Source organism: Musca autumnalis, unplaced genomic scaffold, assembly GCF_047663935.1.
Source record: "Musca autumnalis isolate F117 unplaced genomic scaffold, ASM4766393v1 scaffold_5, whole genome shotgun sequence".
NCBI lineage: Eukaryota > Metazoa > Arthropoda > Insecta > Diptera > Muscidae > Musca > Musca autumnalis.
In genome coordinates, this window is record NW_027412088.1 from 202,543,808 (window position 1) to 202,564,245 (window position 20,438).

The 20,438-nt window shown below is 35.5% G+C and overlaps 1 protein-coding gene across 4 annotated transcripts in view; it reads left to right on the forward strand.

Annotated features, from left to right (window-relative positions):
- prom (prominin) overlaps positions 1–20,438 on the forward strand; it is a 73,515-nt gene that overhangs the window by 13,430 nt on the left and 39,647 nt on the right. For all 4 annotated transcript variants that reach the window (XM_073989711.1, XM_073989713.1, XM_073989712.1 and 1 more), the window contains exons 2-5: positions 19,533–19,696; positions 19,769–19,824; positions 19,890–20,116; positions 20,185–20,372. In XM_073989711.1, the coding sequence (XP_073845812.1) occupies positions 19,543–19,696; positions 19,769–19,824; positions 19,890–20,116; positions 20,185–20,372 (625 nt within the window). In that variant the 5' untranslated portion in view covers positions 19,533–19,542. The remainder of the gene's footprint in view (positions 1–19,532; positions 19,697–19,768; positions 19,825–19,889; positions 20,117–20,184; positions 20,373–20,438) is intronic.

Below are 20,438 nucleotides of genomic sequence, written 5' to 3' on the forward strand. Positions count from 1 at the left end.
ACCTACAGAGCCGCTACAAAAATTGGTTAAAATATTGTTTTTGGTCCATTTTCACCTCTGAACATTTCACGATCATCACCAAAAACTAATCATTTCTATTCTGGCCCGAACCTAACCTCCTTAAAAAATTCGTTACAATGGGTCCATAATTGCGGCCTTAAGCTTGTTTACAATTTTTAATGGACGGACACACATCGCTTTATCTCGTCGAGATATGAATTTTGGCATACCAAATAAGGGGTCTAGGACGAATATTTCGTGGTGTTACATAATCTTTTGGAGAGACAATATGTAGCATGGGATAAAAATGTGGTTCTCTACACAGAAACCCATTATATATTAGGCAGTAGGCCCGTTATCTAGCAAACATTTTATTGCAATTTAGATCAGAGGAAAGGTCAGTAGTTTTTTCCATATGTAGGCTACTTTGCGAAATATATATGTCCTCAAGGAAGTAAAATATCGACCAAAAATAAAATTTTTATATTTTTCATACAAAAGTAATGGTCCATTTTGCCCGCTAAAGAATATCAGATCATCATTCAAAATTGTAGGCATCTTTTTCGACCAATAATCTTACCCGGTTCAAAATTTCGTGACTATTGATGTATAATTGCGACTTCTAGCGAGTTTATTATTACACTACAAACAAATAACGGAATATTTTAGGCTGTAACTCTGTTATCTGATCATGCACACCAACATAATTGGCATCAATTGAAAGGTCAAGCGTTCCACTTTCAAGTATATCTCACTTGTCCGGAATGTCACTTCCAGGAATTAAGATATAAGCTGTATATTAAAAATTTTCACAATTTTCACACAAAAGTTTTGGTCTATTTAACCCTCTAAATATTATCCGATCGCCATCTCAAATTGCAAGCTTCTCCTTTGTGATATACTCTTACCTTATTTAAAATTACGCGTTGATCGGACTATTATTGAGACCTACAGAGCCGCTAGAAAATTGGATAAATATTATGTTTTTGGTCCATTTCACCCGTTAAATATTTCGCGATCATCACCAATAAGAATAGGGATCTATTCTGATCTGAACCCGACCTCCATAAAAAATTTCGTGACGATCGGTCCATAATTGCGGCCTGGAGCGTGTTTACAATTTATAATGGACAGACGGACGGACGACGGACGGACTGACGGACGGACACACATCTCAAAATCGCTTTATCTCGTCGAGATATGAAGATTGGTATACCACATTGGGGGTCTCCGACGAATATTTCGCGGTGTTACATGAATTTTTACCAAAACAAACTTATAATACCCTTTTCCACATTGTGGTATAGGGTATAATAATAATTGTTCCACACACATCCCAGATGGGACAAGGGAGACTTCTCTCATATCAATGAGTGCACCCCGATTCATATTAGCTCAATGATATGGGACATACAGTTTATTGCCGAGTCCGAATCTTTAGTGAAATTTGAATATGAAAACGTCCCTAAAATTCGTTTTAGGGTTTTACTTATTTTTTCCATTTAGGCTGTGTATTGAGTTTCGGGAATTTTATGGCGAATATTTATTGTAGAATATATGAACCGGCTACAACCAACTTTTTAAAGAAGTTTTTACCGCAAAATAATCAAGAGTAAAGAAGTGTTGTCAGTAATACTACCGAAGATACTACATGCCCTAATCAAAAGGATACCAAGGAATCTGACATCGAATATTTCCAAGAAATCAAAACTTGAAACACTTGGAATGTTCTAATTTGTCTTCATGGAAAAGAGGACCTACAAGACCCATTCATTGAAACGTCTTCAACAAAAATGTTGAAAAAATGTTGTTGTGGAGCAATATTGTCTAAATTTCAAGGATGACAAGGAATCTTCCGTCTAATGTTTCCAATATATTTAAAATGGGTATCATTGCCACCCTATTTAGATTGTAATCTCATGTAAACTTTAAAAAGTAAATTTTATTTTTCGCACCTCTTTCAGAATCTGTCCGATTTTTGTAATCAGTTTTTGATGGCATTATCAGAAGGAAGAAACTGAGATAAATTGTTTGAAGTACCATGGGTATAAGTGCTGACAATACTTATACGCCTATTAGTATCTACAATTTCTAAGAACATGGATTTTTAAACTAAATTTATGGAAACTCATTTCAGTCAAAGAATTTGAATTCTTATAAAAAATGTAGAGGTCAAAGAACATTTCTTTTTTTCGGATGTTACTTTCAGTTAAAAAAGTTAACTTTTAAATAATTTTTGAGGCCCCTTTCTATCAAAAAATTTGATTTTATAAATTATTTTGGAGACTTCTTTATATTAAGGGAAGTGAAAGCCCTCGAACACTGTGATTTAATTTTTTTCTTTACAACAAGAACAATTATTTATGTAAAAACTCCATTTTTTTATGACTCCGCTATATGGCATTGCAGAAAATTTCATTAAATCAAATGAAACAATATGCGTATAAGTTTTGACATTACTTATACGCCCTTTAGTAAATTAATTTTAATATCTATAAATTTAAACTGGAATTATATTACCCAGTATAGCATTTTATAGTAGTGCAGCACTTTGGGAATTTATCTAATTTTTTTCAACAAATATGATCCTTGAATTTAGCATTGAAAAAATTTTAAATGCTTTGGCTTGACATTTGCTTCCATTTATTTTTTTTTTTTTTTTTTTGTTTTGGTTACATTTAATTCCATTAACAAGCATGAATAGACATGAATGGCGACGAGCATGACATATGTTAGACAATTGTTTGTTGGCATTCTGCGTGTTGTATTTGGTGCTGCTGAAAGTTAAATTACAAATAATTTTACAATTGCCTATCAATGACGTCGTCGGGTATTAGGGCTTTAAACAAAAAAAATCATTCTGCTTGGGACTCACTGACGCTCGCTAGCTGATATTTGATTTCAGTGACCTTTTGGTCAAACACATATTTTTTTTTTTTTCTTTTTTTGGATGGCAGACATTAAACTCATTGTTGCCGGGCTTTTCTTTTTCTTTTTGTTTTGACCAAAGTGTGTCAAGTCAAGTGCTGAGTCCAAAGGAAGGTTATTTGCTGTTTTTTTTTTTCTGACTGTCTGCAACATCAACAATTCTTAACATTTTGATTTTGAATTTAAAATCGTTGCATGAGAACTTTTGAAGGTGACAAAACAAAAATCTCTTTGACAGTCACTTAAAACGAGAAATACATTCATGTCAAGGACGTTTGTTTTGTTATTTTTTGCCTTAATGACAACTTAAAGACCAGTTGCAGACATTTAAATTAAAAATAAAATACTGTTGCTATGCTTAAATATTTATTTAATATTTAAGCGCGCAATGTTTAAATGTGTATTAAGAAAATATGGACATCAAATGCCAAATTATTAAGCAAAGTTTTTTGATAGAAAGAATTTATGTTTTATTTATTTATGTCTATGAACTTACCTTTTTCGGTATAGTGCGTAAAAATAACATGTAACTTAATTTTTTAGATGTTATGTCAAAGAAAGAAATATTTTTCGTCAAATTTCATAACATAATATCGCTCATTTACTCAAAGAGTGATACATCTCGGAAAATCTAATTCCGAGAAAAACGCCTACTGAAACGAAAATGTGGCCTACTGAAATTTGACTTCCCAACTTAAAAAGATTATTATATTAAAACTACTTGAACCATCTTTTGTAAAGAGCTAGCCAGATATCAGTGCTAATTTCTGTACAAGCTCAAGCATGATTTGAAGTGCTTTAGTGCTTCATAACCTCAAAAACGTTCTATATGATTTATGCCAAATTCCTAGAAAATAAGCTGTAACTCGTTGAGTTTTAGAGATATCAACTTGAAAATTTAACTCAGGATAAAGTAGAAGTCGTAGAAAAAAATGGAAATTGCTAGCTCAGAAAAAGCACTTTTTGAGTTATGCAAATCTTTGAGTAAATGAACGATATATTTTGTGAAATTCACGCTATATACCCTGACAAGAAATTATCTGCAGAAATGATTCAGTATTTATTTTTGATATTGCCGAATTATGTAACAGCATCTATAAACTTTATCCATCAAGTTAAAGCTGATCTATATTCCAATACGTTGGCCAGACCCAGTTAGCTTAGGGGATTGAATGAATTGAAAAAAATCCGTAAGACATACATACGGGTATGTTCTGAGACACACTTCACCTCTCACTTCACGCCAAAATCATTTTCTTCACCACATTTACTCCTATTTTTTGCGAATTTCTTGGGGCTAAGATTCATTAAGGAATTTAAAAAGAAGACTACACCCTAGTCCCCCGATAAAATACTCGAAAAATAAGCGTAAATGGGGTGAACAAAATGCTTGAGGCGTGAAGTAAGAGGAGAAGTGTGTCTCAGAACATACCCGATAGTGTATATACTTGAATTTTGGAATAACTCGAACGGACTTGATTTCAAACAGTCTTAGCGAAACTGGACATTTTAACAATTATCACCGTCAAACGAATTAAAAAAAATAAACTTGTTTCAATAATTTTAATATTTTTAAAATAAAGTTTATGGCATTAAATCAACTTTTATATTATTACAATAACTTTTAAAATAATTATGTATTATTAAATAAAATAATTTATGTATTACTAAAATAACTGTTTTGGTATTAAAATAATTTTTATACTATTAAAACAATTTATAATAATTATTAAATTATTAAAAATTATTATTATTATTTTAAATTTATTTATATTATTTAACATTTATTAATAATTATCTAATATTTTTTTAAATAAAAAGGTAATCACCTTTAATTATTAAAAACAACAGTATTTCCAAAGTCCTCAAATGATTTAAAAAATTAAATTATTTCAATAATTTTTATATTATTAAAATAATGTTTATAGTATTAAAATAATTTTTAAGTATTAAAATAATTTTATGAAATTTTAAAAAAATTATATTATTCAAAAAATACTAATTTTTTTATTTATTATTTAATAATTTTAAAAATTATTGAAGACATTTTCTTTAACGATTTTTAAAACTGCAACTAAAATATTTTTATTCTTTAATGAAAGATGTTTGAGCTTTAGATCTTTTTATGTTAAAACAAATAAAAAGGTCGTAGAAATCACAATTTTTTTATTTTTATTAATAACTATCCGACCCGGTCCACGTTGCTGGCCCTTGAAACAGTTTTATGTTACCTTTTCTTAAGTCAATTATACTTTTCTTGCATCGCTAATTAGTCGGGAACTGCAAGTGACTATAAATAAAAAATCTTCAGAAATGTTGGTGTCGATATGCAAGTTTAACATACCGCCAAGGAAGTGGTGACTTGAGGTATGCATTTTTTTCATCTGATGGAATACAATAACTGGAAGTGTTTGTCTGAAAACTAAACGCGGATTGCTTCTCCAATCCTTCAAGAATCGATCTAAAGCTTCTAGGGAATTTGTATGTGCCATCGTACATTCGTTACAGATCATAACTTCTATTTAATATTGTATATGTGCCCTTCATTCAAATGAATGACCAGCGGCAACTTAAGGGCCCACTGTATCGTCCTTCCACCTTTTTATAATGTATGTTATATACCTGAGCTATAGCTATCGATATGTTGCCTCTAATCTAAACACTTGCTTTCCACACGCAGAGAAGAGATACTCGTATTGTATGAGCAATCATATTATAAGAACAAAACAGTGTATTGTAAAAATCCCAAAATATATATTGTTGGCCCAAAAATAAAATTTTGATCATTATGGTTCCGGACTCAAAATATACGGTTGAAATGACAATATATATTTTTCGATTTTTAAAATACACTATTTTGTTCTTAAAATATGATTGCTTTTACAATATCTCTTCTCTGGGTGCAATAAGACCAAAGCTTCGTTATACATATTTCCACTGGTATTTTCATTAATTTGTAACATATTTAAGAAAGTGGGAGCGGTCGGGGCTTTTGGCTAAAATATGTACCCAGGGTCGGGGATACGGACACGTTCGTAAGTTTCACATATATAGCGCATTTAAAAAATAGGGCACAGGGGATGACCCGTTCCACCGAAATTCAACAAAATATATAGCCTACTTCCACCATTGGCCATCACTGTACATCATCTGAAAATGACATTGAAATCGATTTGGAAGTTTTGGAGATATATTATATTTAAAAAAGTGGGCGTGTTCGGGTCTTAAGGACACAAATAAGTGCCTCGGGTCGGAGACACTAACATCATTATCTATCGAATTAATTTTTAAACCCGCTCTGCCGAAATTCAACTAAATATATAGCTTATTTTCACCAGGGGACATCCCTGTACATCATATGAAAAATACATGAAAATCGGTCCAGACATTTTGGAGGTTAAAAATTCATGGTCTGGCTTTTAGGTTCCAAATAAGGACCTAGGGTGGGAGACACAACCACCATTGCAAATTCATTTTCAAACCAATATGTTCGCAAAATGTACAAAAATAGCGAAATTCAGCAAAATTTTCAAATCAGCTGAGCTGTTTTTAATATTTAATCTATTTAAAAAAGTGGGCGTGGTCGGGTCTTCGGGCCCCAAATCAGTACCTAGGATCGGAGACACAACAACCATTGTCTCGCAAATTAATTTTCTCACCGATACGTTCGTCAATTTTGTTAAAATAGCGTTTTTTAAAAAATAGGGCATAGGGGAGGTACCCCTCCCCCACCGAAATGCAAACAAATATATAGCCTATTTTCACCACCGGTGTTCCCTGTACATTCTCTGAAATTTTCAAGAAAATCGGTTAAGCAGTTTTTGAGTCTATACGGGACATACAAACATACTAACATACAAACATACACACATTGCCTTTTATATATACTCGTAAAATTATTTTTGTTGGCATTTTATTGCTATTTTTAAGATAGATTTAACTAATTTTAACTATTATTTAATGATTTGTAAAATTATTAAATTGGAATAAATCAAAAGGACATTTGTTTGTTTGTTTTTTTTTTTTAACGGAAGAACTATTATTTTAATGATTTTTTAAATTAATAAAAATTCCTATGGAAATTAAATAATTTTTATACAGTCGAAATCGCTTATAACGTCGTCGTTTATAACATCATATTGATCATATTATAAAGGGCAGAAATTAGGGACTTGTGGATCCCTAATTTCTGCCCTTTATATTCCACACAAATAAATATCGCTTATAACGTCATCGCTTAAAACGTCATATCGGTTGTAACGTCGGATTTTTATGAAATGTTTGAATTTTGCTATCGGTTATAACGTCGAACCATACGAGAAGAAAGAATTACTCAATATTTTGTTGCGTATACTTTTTTTCAAACGCCAAGAACAACATATGTTTGAAAATGGGGTTGGACAACTGAATTACGACTGTCATGTAGACGGTGTCAAGTCAATAAGGCTTGAATTTGTGCCATTGACCAATGGGTAATAAAATCAATAAAATGGCATTACCAAAATCGACAAATATTGCATGAAGCCTGGACAAGTTTAGCGTCTTCTGTCATTGCTAATTGTTTTCAATATTCGGGATTAATGGTCCTGTGAACGATTTTGAAGACATTTGTCTCCATTCTCATTTCTCCCAACACGTAGAAGATATTGATGAATTATTATTAAATTTAATGTAATTATTTTTTATTATTTTTTTACGTATGTATATAGAATGAACAAGTACAAAATTTGAATTTTTTTATTTACTAAATAAAACAACGTATTTATACCGAAAGGTCACTATACCTCATATAATTTCACATTTTTTTATTAATATCGTTTATAACGACTATCGCTTATAGGGTCCGAATATGCTCGGTCCCTTGATCGACGATATAAGCGATTTCGACGTATTTTTAAAACTAATTTTAAAATTGCATATTGAAAATTAATTAATTTTTCAAATTATTAATTAATTATTTTATTAAATTATTATTATTAATATTTTTAAAATTATTGTTAATAATAATATAAAATTAATTTAGTTATTTTATCATTTTAAAAATTATTGTAAGAATTTTCTTAAATAATTTTTAAAAGTACTAAACTAATTTTTTGTTTTTAAATATTTTTGTTGGCGCTTTTTATTTTTTAATTTTTTAACTATTTTCATTGTTCTGTAATATTTCCTTAATATTTTTAAAAAAGAAGCTTTTAAACGTGTCCTTATTTTAAAAAATTAACACTCTCTGTCGCCTTGTGTTATTTATCTCCAGAAACATCTGTATCTGCTAGTAATTTTCAAAATACCACAAAAACCCCTCTGCTATATTTTATTATCCATTCCAATACCATATTGTCTGTGTGTTCTGTTTTATTTTACCTTTCAAATCGAGCATTTAATTTAAATGGCATTTTGGTTTTTGGCATTTGATAATTGGTATGGTCTGACCATATAATAAAATACATTCAAGCAATTTACCAAATAACACACAATTTCCCTTTCTCATATTCCCCCTCTCTCCCTCACTCTCTCACACACACACACCCTCCCTCATTCTATCTGATGTTCAGTTTGCATCGCTTCAATTTATAATTAATTTTATTAATTTTCCAAATGTTGCTGTTCCACAAAAATATGCCATTCAGAGGATATCGTCGTAAATAAGCAATTTTTGTACATTTGTGGTAGAGCAGCAAAGACAACAATAACAGCAACACCAATAAAACCAAACAGCCAGGCAAAAACTTCATTGAATACATGGCATGACTGTTTATATTTGTTGTTATTGGTCGTGATGCTAATGACCACAAAAACCACAAAATTCACTTTACATTTAGTGTTGGTGGTTGGAGGACATTCTATATTTTGGCAGTGAAGCTTCAAAATTACTAATTGAATTTGAATCATATCTGGTTGATTTTGGATTTTGTTATGTAATTACTTTTTTGTACACATTTTAATTGCATTCGTCCTTTAGTGTCATTAGGCGGGAGGCAAAAAAATTTGGGAAATATTTTCATTCAGGTAAGACATAAGTGTTCTCTTAAGGTAAGGTCAAATTAGACAAATATTTGCTCCAGCGACAGTCAGTGTGCGCTTACTGAGAACAAGTAAGCATAACTTTCGATGCATTATTTACGCTCATTTACTCTCAGTAAGCGCACACTGGCTGTCGCTAAAGCAATTATTTGCCTAATGTGACTTTACCTTTATTTGTATTTTTGTAGATAGGTACGGTTATTAAAGTTATCTACTTGTTAATCATATCCCTGGCCATTTTCACTAAAGTTTGAATTTTACTGTTGTTGTTTTTTTTTTAATTTGATAATAATAGTACTTGAAATAACAACGGCACAACAGTTTTGTGTTATAATATGTAGCCTCTACCTTTCTACTATTCTACTCATTTCTTACCGATAATTTTATAATTAATTTTCATTTAATTTATCAAACCCTTTATAATCTACCCTCGTTTAACCACATTTTTAAATTGCACGGATATTCGCGTGAATGTGTAAGTTTGCCTATAGAGAGATTAATTCAATTGGTTAGCCAATTGAGAAACCATAATCTCAAATATCGTTGAATTTCAAAAAAATTAAGTGTCAAATTAAACAGATTTCAAATACTTATTCAAATTAACTGACATTGTTTAAAATACAAATTGACAGAGAAAACAACAAAAGGAAACCAAAGTTTAAATTGAAAAATAATATTTATATAATTTGTATTTAATTAATAATTGTTTTCATTAAAAACGGAAATATTTATCTCTAATTAGTATGTGGCGTATGAGTGTTGTCAATATGTATACGCAGAGAAGCAAAACTGGTTTAACAGAGAAGGAAGGAAACTACTTTCCTGAAATTATATCGCTAGGACATGCTTTGTACACTTTTTTTGAGCAAAATCGGTTGATAAAGTATCTGAAATCGCCTTTCTTGGCGTCACCCCCTTTTACTATTTTTGTGACATCCTTCAACATGCTGTAGATGGTAATCCTAACGATATCGAGATCCTCACATATTAATGAAAATTGTACGGGCAACATTCTATTGCATTCTCATCTCCCCAGCTCATGAACAAAGTGACCGCAGAATAAGAGGAGATATTCGAATATTCCTCGCATGTAATTTCCAACTGCGAGGAATGTTCAAGTAAGATGAGGCTGGCCAAAGTGGACCGACTAAATTTCAGTTTGATCTTCGTTGATAACACCAGACCGCATAATTATACCCTCTGACCGAGTCTAAAACACAATAAAGGTATAGGAAAAAACCGACCAACCAGTTGATATTCATCACCGACGCTTGGTGTCTATCATTACCTACGGCATCCATCCATCCTTAAGCTCTAATGGAAAATGTGATTATGTTTCGCAGACTTTGTGAGTACAAGTCGGTCGTGCTAACCATGGAATCCGCAAAGAATAGTTACTCTTTTCTTTATGAAATGGTACCTCTGGGTGTATACTTAACATCATCATCATAAAACGCATTTTCTTGTAGTATTGTTAATTTAGTGCGGTTGGAGATGGAGAATCGTTTTAGAATTTTTACCGAAGGTAACAATTGTGGTCTTGATAATAATTATAGAATTTATTTCGTGAGCTAGTCCATAATGGAATAAAATCTCGTAAGTTCATACCATGGCAAAATTACCAAGGTAGTGGTGTCACACCAGCTGTTCGAATGTTAAATCCCATTGTAAAAAATATATTTTTGTTGTAATTTCCACAACAACATAACGGACATTTTGCCATAACTACCGGTTCAATATGCCTTGGTCCCTGCAAAGTAAAATAAGTAGAAATACAGTTGACGACTCAAGGGGACGTTTAATCTACATTAGACGACCTGTTTATGCCCTAGGCACCATCTACTCTATCGTAGATGACTCTAGGGGTCATCTTCCCTACAGTAGACGACCCTATGGGCCAACTTCTCTACAGTCAACGGTTGACAACCCTAGGGGCAATCTAATCTACAGTAGACGATCTTAGGAAGCACCTACTCTACATTAGACAACCCAAGTGACCATCTATCAGCATTAGATGACCCTAGGGGACATTTCCTTTACAGTAGGCGACCCAAGGGGTCATCTATTCCACATTAAACGACCCAAGGGACCATATACTACAACCTAAACGGCTCATCTACCATCTACTCCACCGTAGACATCCCACGGGGCCATCTATTCCACATTAAACGACCCTAAGGGCCATGTACTCTACAGTAGACGACGCAAGGGACCAACTACTATACAGTAGACGACCCAAGGGGCCATCAACTCTACAGCAGACGACCCAAGGAGCAATCTACTCTACAGTAGACGACCCAAGGGGCCATCTACTCTACAGTAGACGATCCAAGGGGCCATCTGCTCTACAGTAGACGATCCAAGGGGCCATCTATACCCAAGGGACCATATACTACAACCTAAACGGCTCATCTACCATCTACTCCACCGTAGACATCCCACGGGGCCATCTATTCCACATTAAACGACCCTAAGGGCCATGTACTCTACAGTAGACGACTCAAGGGACCAACAACTATACAGTAGACGACCCAAGGGGCCATCAACTCTACAGCAGACGACCCAAGGGGCCATCTACTCTACAGTAGACGACCCAAGGGGCCATCTACTCTACAGTAGACGATCCAAGGGGCCATCTGCTCTACAGTAGACGACCCAAGGGGCCATCTACTCTACAGTAGACGACCCAAGGGGCCATCTACTCTACAGTAGACGACCCAAGGGGCCATCTACTCTACAGTAGACGACCCAAGGGGCCATCTACTCTACAGTAGACGACCCTAGGGTCCATCTACTCTACAGTAGACGACCCAAGGGTCCATCTACTCTACAGTAGACGACCCAAGGGGCCATCTACTCTACAGTAGACGACCCAAGGGGCCATCTACTCTACAGTAGACGACCCAAGGGGCCATCTACTCTACAGTAGACGACCCAAGGGGCCATCTACTCTACAGTAGACGACCCAAGGGGCCATCTACTCTACAGTAGACGACCCAAGGGGCCATCTACTCTACAGTAGAGGACCCAATGAGCCATCTACTCTAGAGTAGACGACCCAAGGGGCCATCTACTCTGCAGTAGACGACCCAAGGGGCCATCTAATCTACAGTTGACGACCCAATGGGCCATCTACTCTACAGTAGACGACCCTAGGGGCCATCTACTCAACCGTAGACGACCCAATGGGCCATCTACTCTAGAGTAGACGACCCAATAGGCCAACTACTCTACAGTAGATGACCCAATGGGCCATCTACTCTGCAGTAAACGACCCAATGGGCCATCTACTCTGCAGTATGCGACCCAATGGGCCATTTACTCTGCAGCAGACGACCCAATGGGCCATCTACTCTGCAGTAGACGACCCAATAGACCATCTACTCTACAGTAAATGACCCAACCGTAGGCGACCCTTTGCGCCATCTACTCGACCGTAGACGACCCAATGGGCCATCTATTCAACCGTAGACGACCCAATGGGCCATCTACTCAACTGTAGACGACCCAATGGGCCATCTACTCTACAGTAAACGACCCAAGGGGCCATCTACTCTACAGTAGACGACCCAATGGGCCATCTACTCTACAGTAAACGACCCAAGGGGCCATCTACTCTACAGTAGACGACCCTAGGTGCCATTTACTCTACCATAGACCATCCTAGATACCATCTACTCTTATGTAGACTACCCTATTTACCATCTACTACACCGTAAACGACCTTGGGAACCATCTACTCAACCGTAAACGACACTAGCGACCATCTACTCCACCGTAGATGGCCCTAGGTACCATTTTCTGCACCGCAAACGACCCTAGGGACCATCTACTCGACCGTAGACGACCCTAGAGACCATCTAATCCACCTTCGATAGTCCTAGGAACCATCTCCTAGATACTATCTAATCTAAAGTATACTACCCTATATACCATCTACTCCATCGTAGACGACCTTTCGTACCATTTACTCCCCCGTAGATGACCCTAGGGACCATACTCTACACCGTAGGCGACTCCGGGGACCATCTACAGTACCATAGACAACCCTATGCGTCATCTACTCTACCATAGACCATCTACTCTAATGTATACTACCCTATATACCATCTACACGACCGTAAACGGCCCTAGGGATCATCTACTCCACCTTCGATTGTCGTAGGGGCCATTTACTCCACTTTAGACGACCCCACGGCCATTTGCTTTACGGTAGACGACCCAAGGGGTCATCTATTCCACATTATATGACCCTGAGGACCATCTACTCCACCATAAACGACCTTAGGTGCTACCTTCTCCACCGTAAACGACCCTAATAGCCATCTACTTCACGGTAGGTGACGCTAGGGGACATTTACTCTGTAGACAACCCTAGGGGTCATCTGCTCCACCTTAGACAACCCTAGTGGCCGCCTACTCTACCTTAGATGACCCTACAGACCATTTACTCTGCCGTTGATGGCCCTTGCGGTTATCTACCACACTGTAGACAACTTAAGGGGCCATCTACTCCAAATTAGATCCTAGGGGCCACCTACTTCACATTAGACGAACATAGGGATCATCTACTCTCTGGTAGAAGGCCCTAGGGGTTATATACTCCACCGTAGGTGACCCTAGGGGTAATTTACTCTTCAGTAGACGACCCTTGAGACAATCTTTCCATATTAGGGACCATCTACTCCACCGTAGACGACCCTAGGTGCCACCCACTCCACATTAAACAACCTTAGGGGCCATCTTCTTTGCTCCGTTCAAATATGGTTTTAGTTCTTATTTTTTCGTAAGCCACTTCATAATTCCAGAGATAATTTCTGGTGGGCATGATCTATACTTATAAAAGAGTTCAGTAATGATGACTCACTGACTGACTGACTGATAACACTGTGAACCGAAATTTTGGGGGGTGGAAAATTCCTATTGGAGATGAAAGCCCTTGGTGAGTATATACAGAACCCCGAAGGACAGATTCGCCGTGAGTCGAACTTTCGCGATATGGCGTGATGAATATTTTGCTGGAGACCCTAAAAGCCATCTGGAATCAGAGTTATATCTTTGTTCGCTGTTGCTTAAGCTTATATTTAAGATGACATGTCTTCAGTCAAATCAAATGACGATTTTTTTCATAGCACATTTCGACCTTCTAACTCGCTTCCTTCAAAGTCCTTTTCGTCCTTTATTTCAAGAACCGTAATAAAAGTGGCACAAGATGACATTTTTCCGCTTCGGAATATTCTACAAAAATGTCGCCCGGAATATTTTAGGTACGGTTCCCAAAGACATAAAATCGATAAAATCTTGTTTAAGCGGTCATTTTTTACTTTTACCCGAATCTTGCTCAAACAGCCCTATATATATTTATTTCAATATATTATTGTTAACCTATTGATGACCTAGAATTCTCGGAGTCATTAAAACAGTTGGATCTCGTTTTGCTAAGCACGTTAATTTCATTAGTTTTTGCAATAAAGATCCGGATATCCGAATTATTGAACCGGTTATTCTGATATTAAAACCGAATTTTTTTCCGGGTTTTATGAACCGATTAACCGTATATGTATATCATTAGAAAGCTATTAAGATTGTCAATCAGATATGATTAATATGCACTAGACATTTTAAGCGGCTTTGGTGCTGCAACCTAAAAACCGTATTTTTGAACCGTTTCTTAACGTTTGTGAGGATACATTTCTGTGCGTGAAAAAAATTAGGATCATGACTTTGGGGGTGGAAAATTCTTTTTGGAGGTAAAAGTCCTTGGTGAGGACATAGAGAACTTTGAAGGGCAGATCCGCCGTGAGTCGAACCTTTGAGTTATGGCGGGTTGAATTCTGGGATGGTGACCCATTATTGCAAGTGTAAAAAGTTACGTTACTGAATTTCAAGTGGGTTTAGGGTTCTACTGGGACAATATGTGCTATGTCGGTGTAAGATTATTTTCGTGATATGCCCTAGCCAAATCGGATGCATTTTTTTGTTTTGTTTTAATATTTTAACCCCGAAATTGTATCTTTCCTTTTCTTTAAAGTATATTTTTATACCTTTTTCAACAACAATGACATAAAAAACAAGGCAGGATAAGAGTAAGACACTAAATGTTCTATCTAAATCGTCTTAAATTGATTTGATTTAGCAAAGATACAATTTCGGGGTTAAAATATTAAAACAAAACAAAAAAATGCATCCGATTTGGCTAGGGCATATCACGAAAATAATCTTACACCGACATAGCACATATTGTCCCAGTAGAACCCTAAACCCACTTGAAATTCAGTTACGTAACTTTTTACACTTGCAATAATGGGTCACCATCCCAGAATTCAACCCGCCATAACTCAAAGGTTCGACTCACGGCGGATCTGCCCTTCAAAGTTCTGTATGTCCTCACCAAGGACTTTTACCTCCAAAAAGAATTTTCCACCCCCAAAGTCATGATCCTAATTTTTTTCACGCACAGAAATGTATCCTCACAAACGTTAAGAAACGAATCAAAAATACGGTTTTTTGGTTGCAGCACCAAAGCCGCTTAAAATGTCTAGTGCATATTAATCATATCTGATTGACAATCTTAATAGCTTTCTAATGATATACATATACGGTTAATCGGTTCATAAAAACCGGATAAAAATTAGGTTTTAATATCAGAATAACCGGTTCAATAATTCGGATATCCGGATCTTTATTCCAAAAAATAATGAAATTAACGTGCTTAGCAAAACGAGATCCAACTGTTTTAATGACTCCGAGAATTCTAGGTCATCAATAGGTTAACAATAATATATTGAAATAAATATATATATAGGGCTGTCTGAGCAAGATTCGGGTAAAAGTAAAAAACGACCGCTTCAACAAGATTTTATCGATTTTATGTCTTTGGGAACCGTACCTAAAATATTCCGGGCGACATTTTTGTAGAATATTCCGAAGCGGAAAAATGCCATCTTGTGCCACTTTTATTACGGTTCTTGAAATAAAGGACGAAAAGGACTTTGAAGGAAACGAGTTAGAAGGTCGAAATGTGCTACGAAAAAAATCGACATTTGATTTGACTGAAGACATGTCATCTTAAATATAAGCTTAAGCAACCGCGAACAAAGATATAACGCTGATTCCAGATGGCATTTAGGGTCTCCAGCAAAATATTCATCACGCCATATCGCGAAAGTTCGACTCACGGCGAATCTGTCCTTCGGGGTTCTGTATATACTCACCAAGGGCTTTCATCTCCAATAGGAATTTTCCACTCCCCAGACTTTGAGCTCCATTTTGTTGCACAGTGTAATCAACGCCCAGACTAAACGGCTAAAGCTAGAATCTTGAAATTTTGGGTGAGGGTCACTCTTGGTCCAAAAGTGTCAGATAAGGCTGGATTTTTGGAAATTCGAACTAGAACTGTACTAAAAGTACTAAAAGGTACTAAATATGGTACCCTTTGTATTAGGCAAACGCGAAGAGCTAGAATTCTGAAATTTGGAATGAGGTTCACTGATGGAGAGTTAGAAAGGTGTACCAAAGGGTTTTTGGAAATTCGAACTATAAGTGTTCGAAAAGTACTAAAAGTTACTAAATTTAGTACTATTTGGTATTACGTGAACGGATAGAGCTAAAATCTTGAAATTTGGAATGAAAATCAAGGTTTAGAAGATGAGTTGATATAAGGAGGTGGTTTTGAAAATGTGTACGAATAGTACTAAATGGTACTAAATTTGGTACAATTTGAATTTAGGCGAACCGACAAAGTTGGAATTCTGAAATTTGGAATTACTATTACTGTTGGAGTGTAGGTTTGAGATATGGAGGTAGTTTTCGAATATGGGTAAGAAAGGTACTAATTAGTACCAAATAAGGTACAATTTGGGTTTGGGGAACGGATGGAGCTGGAATTCTGAATTTAGAATTAGGATTGCTGTCGGAATGTAGGATAGAGGTATTTTGGAAATTCGTACTTTTGGGTACGAAAAGTACTAAATGGTACCAAATTTGGTACAATATGAATTTAAGTGATCGGATAGAGCTGGAATAGTGAAATTTGGAATTAAAATTACTATTGGAGTGTGGAATTGGGATACTTTTGAAAATTCGTACTTATGGCTACGAAAAGTACTAAATGGTACCAAATTTGGTACAATTTGGATTTGGGTGATCGGATACATTTGGAATCCTGAAATTCGAAATTAAGATTACTGTTGGAGTGTTGGATAGATGTAGGTTTGGAACTTAGGGTCTATGGAACAAAAAGTACTAAATGGTACTAAATTTGGTACAATTTGGATTACGGTGATCGGATGCAGCTGTAATCCTGAAATTCGAAATTAAGATTACTGTTGGAGTGTTGGATAGAGGTAGGTTTGGAACTTCGGACCTATGGGAACAAAAAGTACTAAATGGTACTAAATTTGGTACAAATAGGATTTGGGTGAACGGATATAGCTGGAACCCCGATATTTGGAATAAGGAGTACTGTTGGAGTGTAGGTTTGATAAAGTTTAGGAAATTTTTAGTTATGGGTAGGAAAAGTACTAAATGGTACTAAATTTGGTACAATTTTTATTTCAGTGATGGGATACATTTGGAATCGTGAGATTAGGAATTACGATTACTGTTGGAGTGTTGATAGAGGTAGGGTTGGAAATTCGTACTCTGGATACGAATAGTACTAAATGGTACCAAATTTGGATTTGAGTTATCGGATGTATCTGGAATCCTGAAATTCGGAATTAAGCTTAGTGTTTGAACATAGCACTGAGGTAGTTTAGACAATTTGTACTTATGGATACGAAAAGTACTAAATGGTACCAAATCTGGTACAATTTGGATTTGGGTGAACGGATAGAGCTGGAACCCCGAGATTTGGAATAAGGAGTACTGTTGGAGTGTAGGATTGATAAAGTTTTTGAAATTTTAGTTATGGGTACGAAAGTACTAAATAGTACCAAATTTGGTACAATTTTAATTTGTGTGATCGGATACATTTGGAATCCTGAAATTCGGAATTACGATTACTGTTGGAGTGTTGATAGAGGTAGGTTTAGAAATTCGTACTTTGGATACGAAAAGTACTAAATGGTAACAAATTTGGTACAGTTTGGATTACGGTGATCGAATGCAGCTGTAATCCTGAAATTTGGAATTAAGATTACTGTTGGCGTGTAGGATTGAGGTAGTTGTGGAAATTCGTACTCATGGGTACGAATAGTACTAAATTGTACCAAATTTGGTACAGTTTGGATTTGGGTGAACGGATATAGCTGGAATCCCGAGATTTGGAATAAGGAGTACTGGAGTTGGAGTGTAGGATTGATAAAGTTTTGGAAATTTTTTGTTATGGGTAGGAAAAGTACTAAATTTGGTACAATTTGGATTTCAGTGATAGGATACATTTGGAATCGTGAAATTCGGAATTAAAATTGATATTGGAGTGTTGATAGATGTAGGTTTAGAAATTCGTACTTTGGATACGAATAGTACTAAATGGTACCAAATTTGGATTTGAGTGATCGGATATATCTGGAATCCTGAAATTCGGAATTAAGCTTATTGTTTGAACATAGTACTGAGGTAGTTTTGAAAATTTGCACTTATGGGTACGAAAAATTCTGAATGGTACTAAATTTGGTACAATTTGGATTTGTATGAACGGATAGAGCTGGAATCCTGAAATGTGGAATTAAGGTTACTGTTAAAGTGAAGGATTGAGGTAGTTTTCGAAAACCTTACTTATGGGTACGAAGAGTACGAAATGGTACAATTTGGAATTGGATGAACGGATACACCTGGAATCTTGAGATTTGGAATTACGATCACTGTTTTTATTTTGTATTCAAGTCAGTGTAGGATTGATATATGTTGTCGAAAAACGTGCCATGAGTATACGAAAAGTACTTAATGGTACTCAATTTGTTGGGTGTAGGGACTGTGCTGGAATCTGTATGTTTTGGAGTTAGGGTGAGTATTGCTATTCAACGTTTGTCTCGCTGTTAATGTGTAAGGGTGAGATACGGCTGATCTTTTTGAAAATCGAATTAAAAAGAGACGAACAGTACTAAAATAAAAATTGATCAAAATTCGCCATTTTCATATTATATATTGTTTATTTGTTGTTATATCCTTTCCGCATACGAAGTAGCGGGTACTTTGCTAGTAATTATATAAAAGAGTGATTCCCAAAATTCAGATAGACTTCATGTACTCCCTGCAGGAAAGTTTAAGTCTTTAGCGCTTAAATCAAGTTTAAAGCCACGTTTTGGAAAGCATTTAGGATTTTAATAGCTTGTAGTCCTTTTGGTCATGACTACAACAACATTATTTTTTTATATTGAAAGCCAATACTTCCCGAGATAACCAAAATGTCGCAATCTCGCATAAGATTGCAGCTAAGCCCAGATTTTTTAAACCAGGTAGTATTTTTGGTATCCATTGCACGGAATATTTTTATTATTTTTACTCTTCACAATATTGTGATGAGTGGATTCAAATAAACTATTTTCTTAATGGTCTCCCTGAGCGTATACATATTGACGTTACTCATTCGCCCCCAAATTGAAAAATATTTATTCATTTATTTTCTTCTCAATTTCCAGAACTTTCAAAATGGCTGATAATGAAACACTGCCCGCAGCAACCACAACCACAGGGACATATTATTCCTATACCATACCGGGTATGGATATAAGTAGTGGTTCCATGCTATTTACTTTAGTAAGTCAGTTTATGGGTGTTATAACACCCAATGAATTGCCATTAGGTAAGTACAACAACAACTCAATATTCATTCAAAACCATCTATTAATGGCAATTATTTTACTCATCACCACAGGACAAGTTAGACAATTATTACATTCAAATCTAACGCTATTTGAATTTGGCCTAAACGTAAGAATAACATAAAGAAGGCTTTGAACAACTATCTTATTGAGTTAATGATTTTTCCCTTGTAGGCCATAAAAGTTGAATCCGGTTTTATAGCCCTCATGAGTATATTTATGATATTGGCCGTAGTACCCATATTGGCCACCTGCTGTTGGTGTTGTTGCAGTCGTCAACCGGGAGATGATGAAGAATTTGCCCGTAATGCTGCCCGCATAAATCAGTCGCTGGAAGATAGTTTACAGTGTCGTAAAAGTGCCTCATTAACCACAATGTGGATAGTTTTCATATTGTTAAGGTTGGTTGGATCATAAACAGGAAATCCAAAAAATTGCATCCTTCTTCTGTTCTCTTTCTTCCTCACAGCTTATGCGATTTGTGCATATTCTATGCCAACAGTCGTTTGGCCAGCACCGTTGAAATGACACCCGAAATGATAAAATCCACCGTGCACGATATGGAGGTATTCCTAAAGGACACCCATTTACAAATAAAACATAAACTTGATAATGGTTTTCATGTTTCGGTGGAAAAAGTTGTCAAAGATTTGGAAGGTTAGCAGCAGCATGCATCCAAACGAATTTTATAACTTTTCAGTTTATTATATTACATTGTTCATT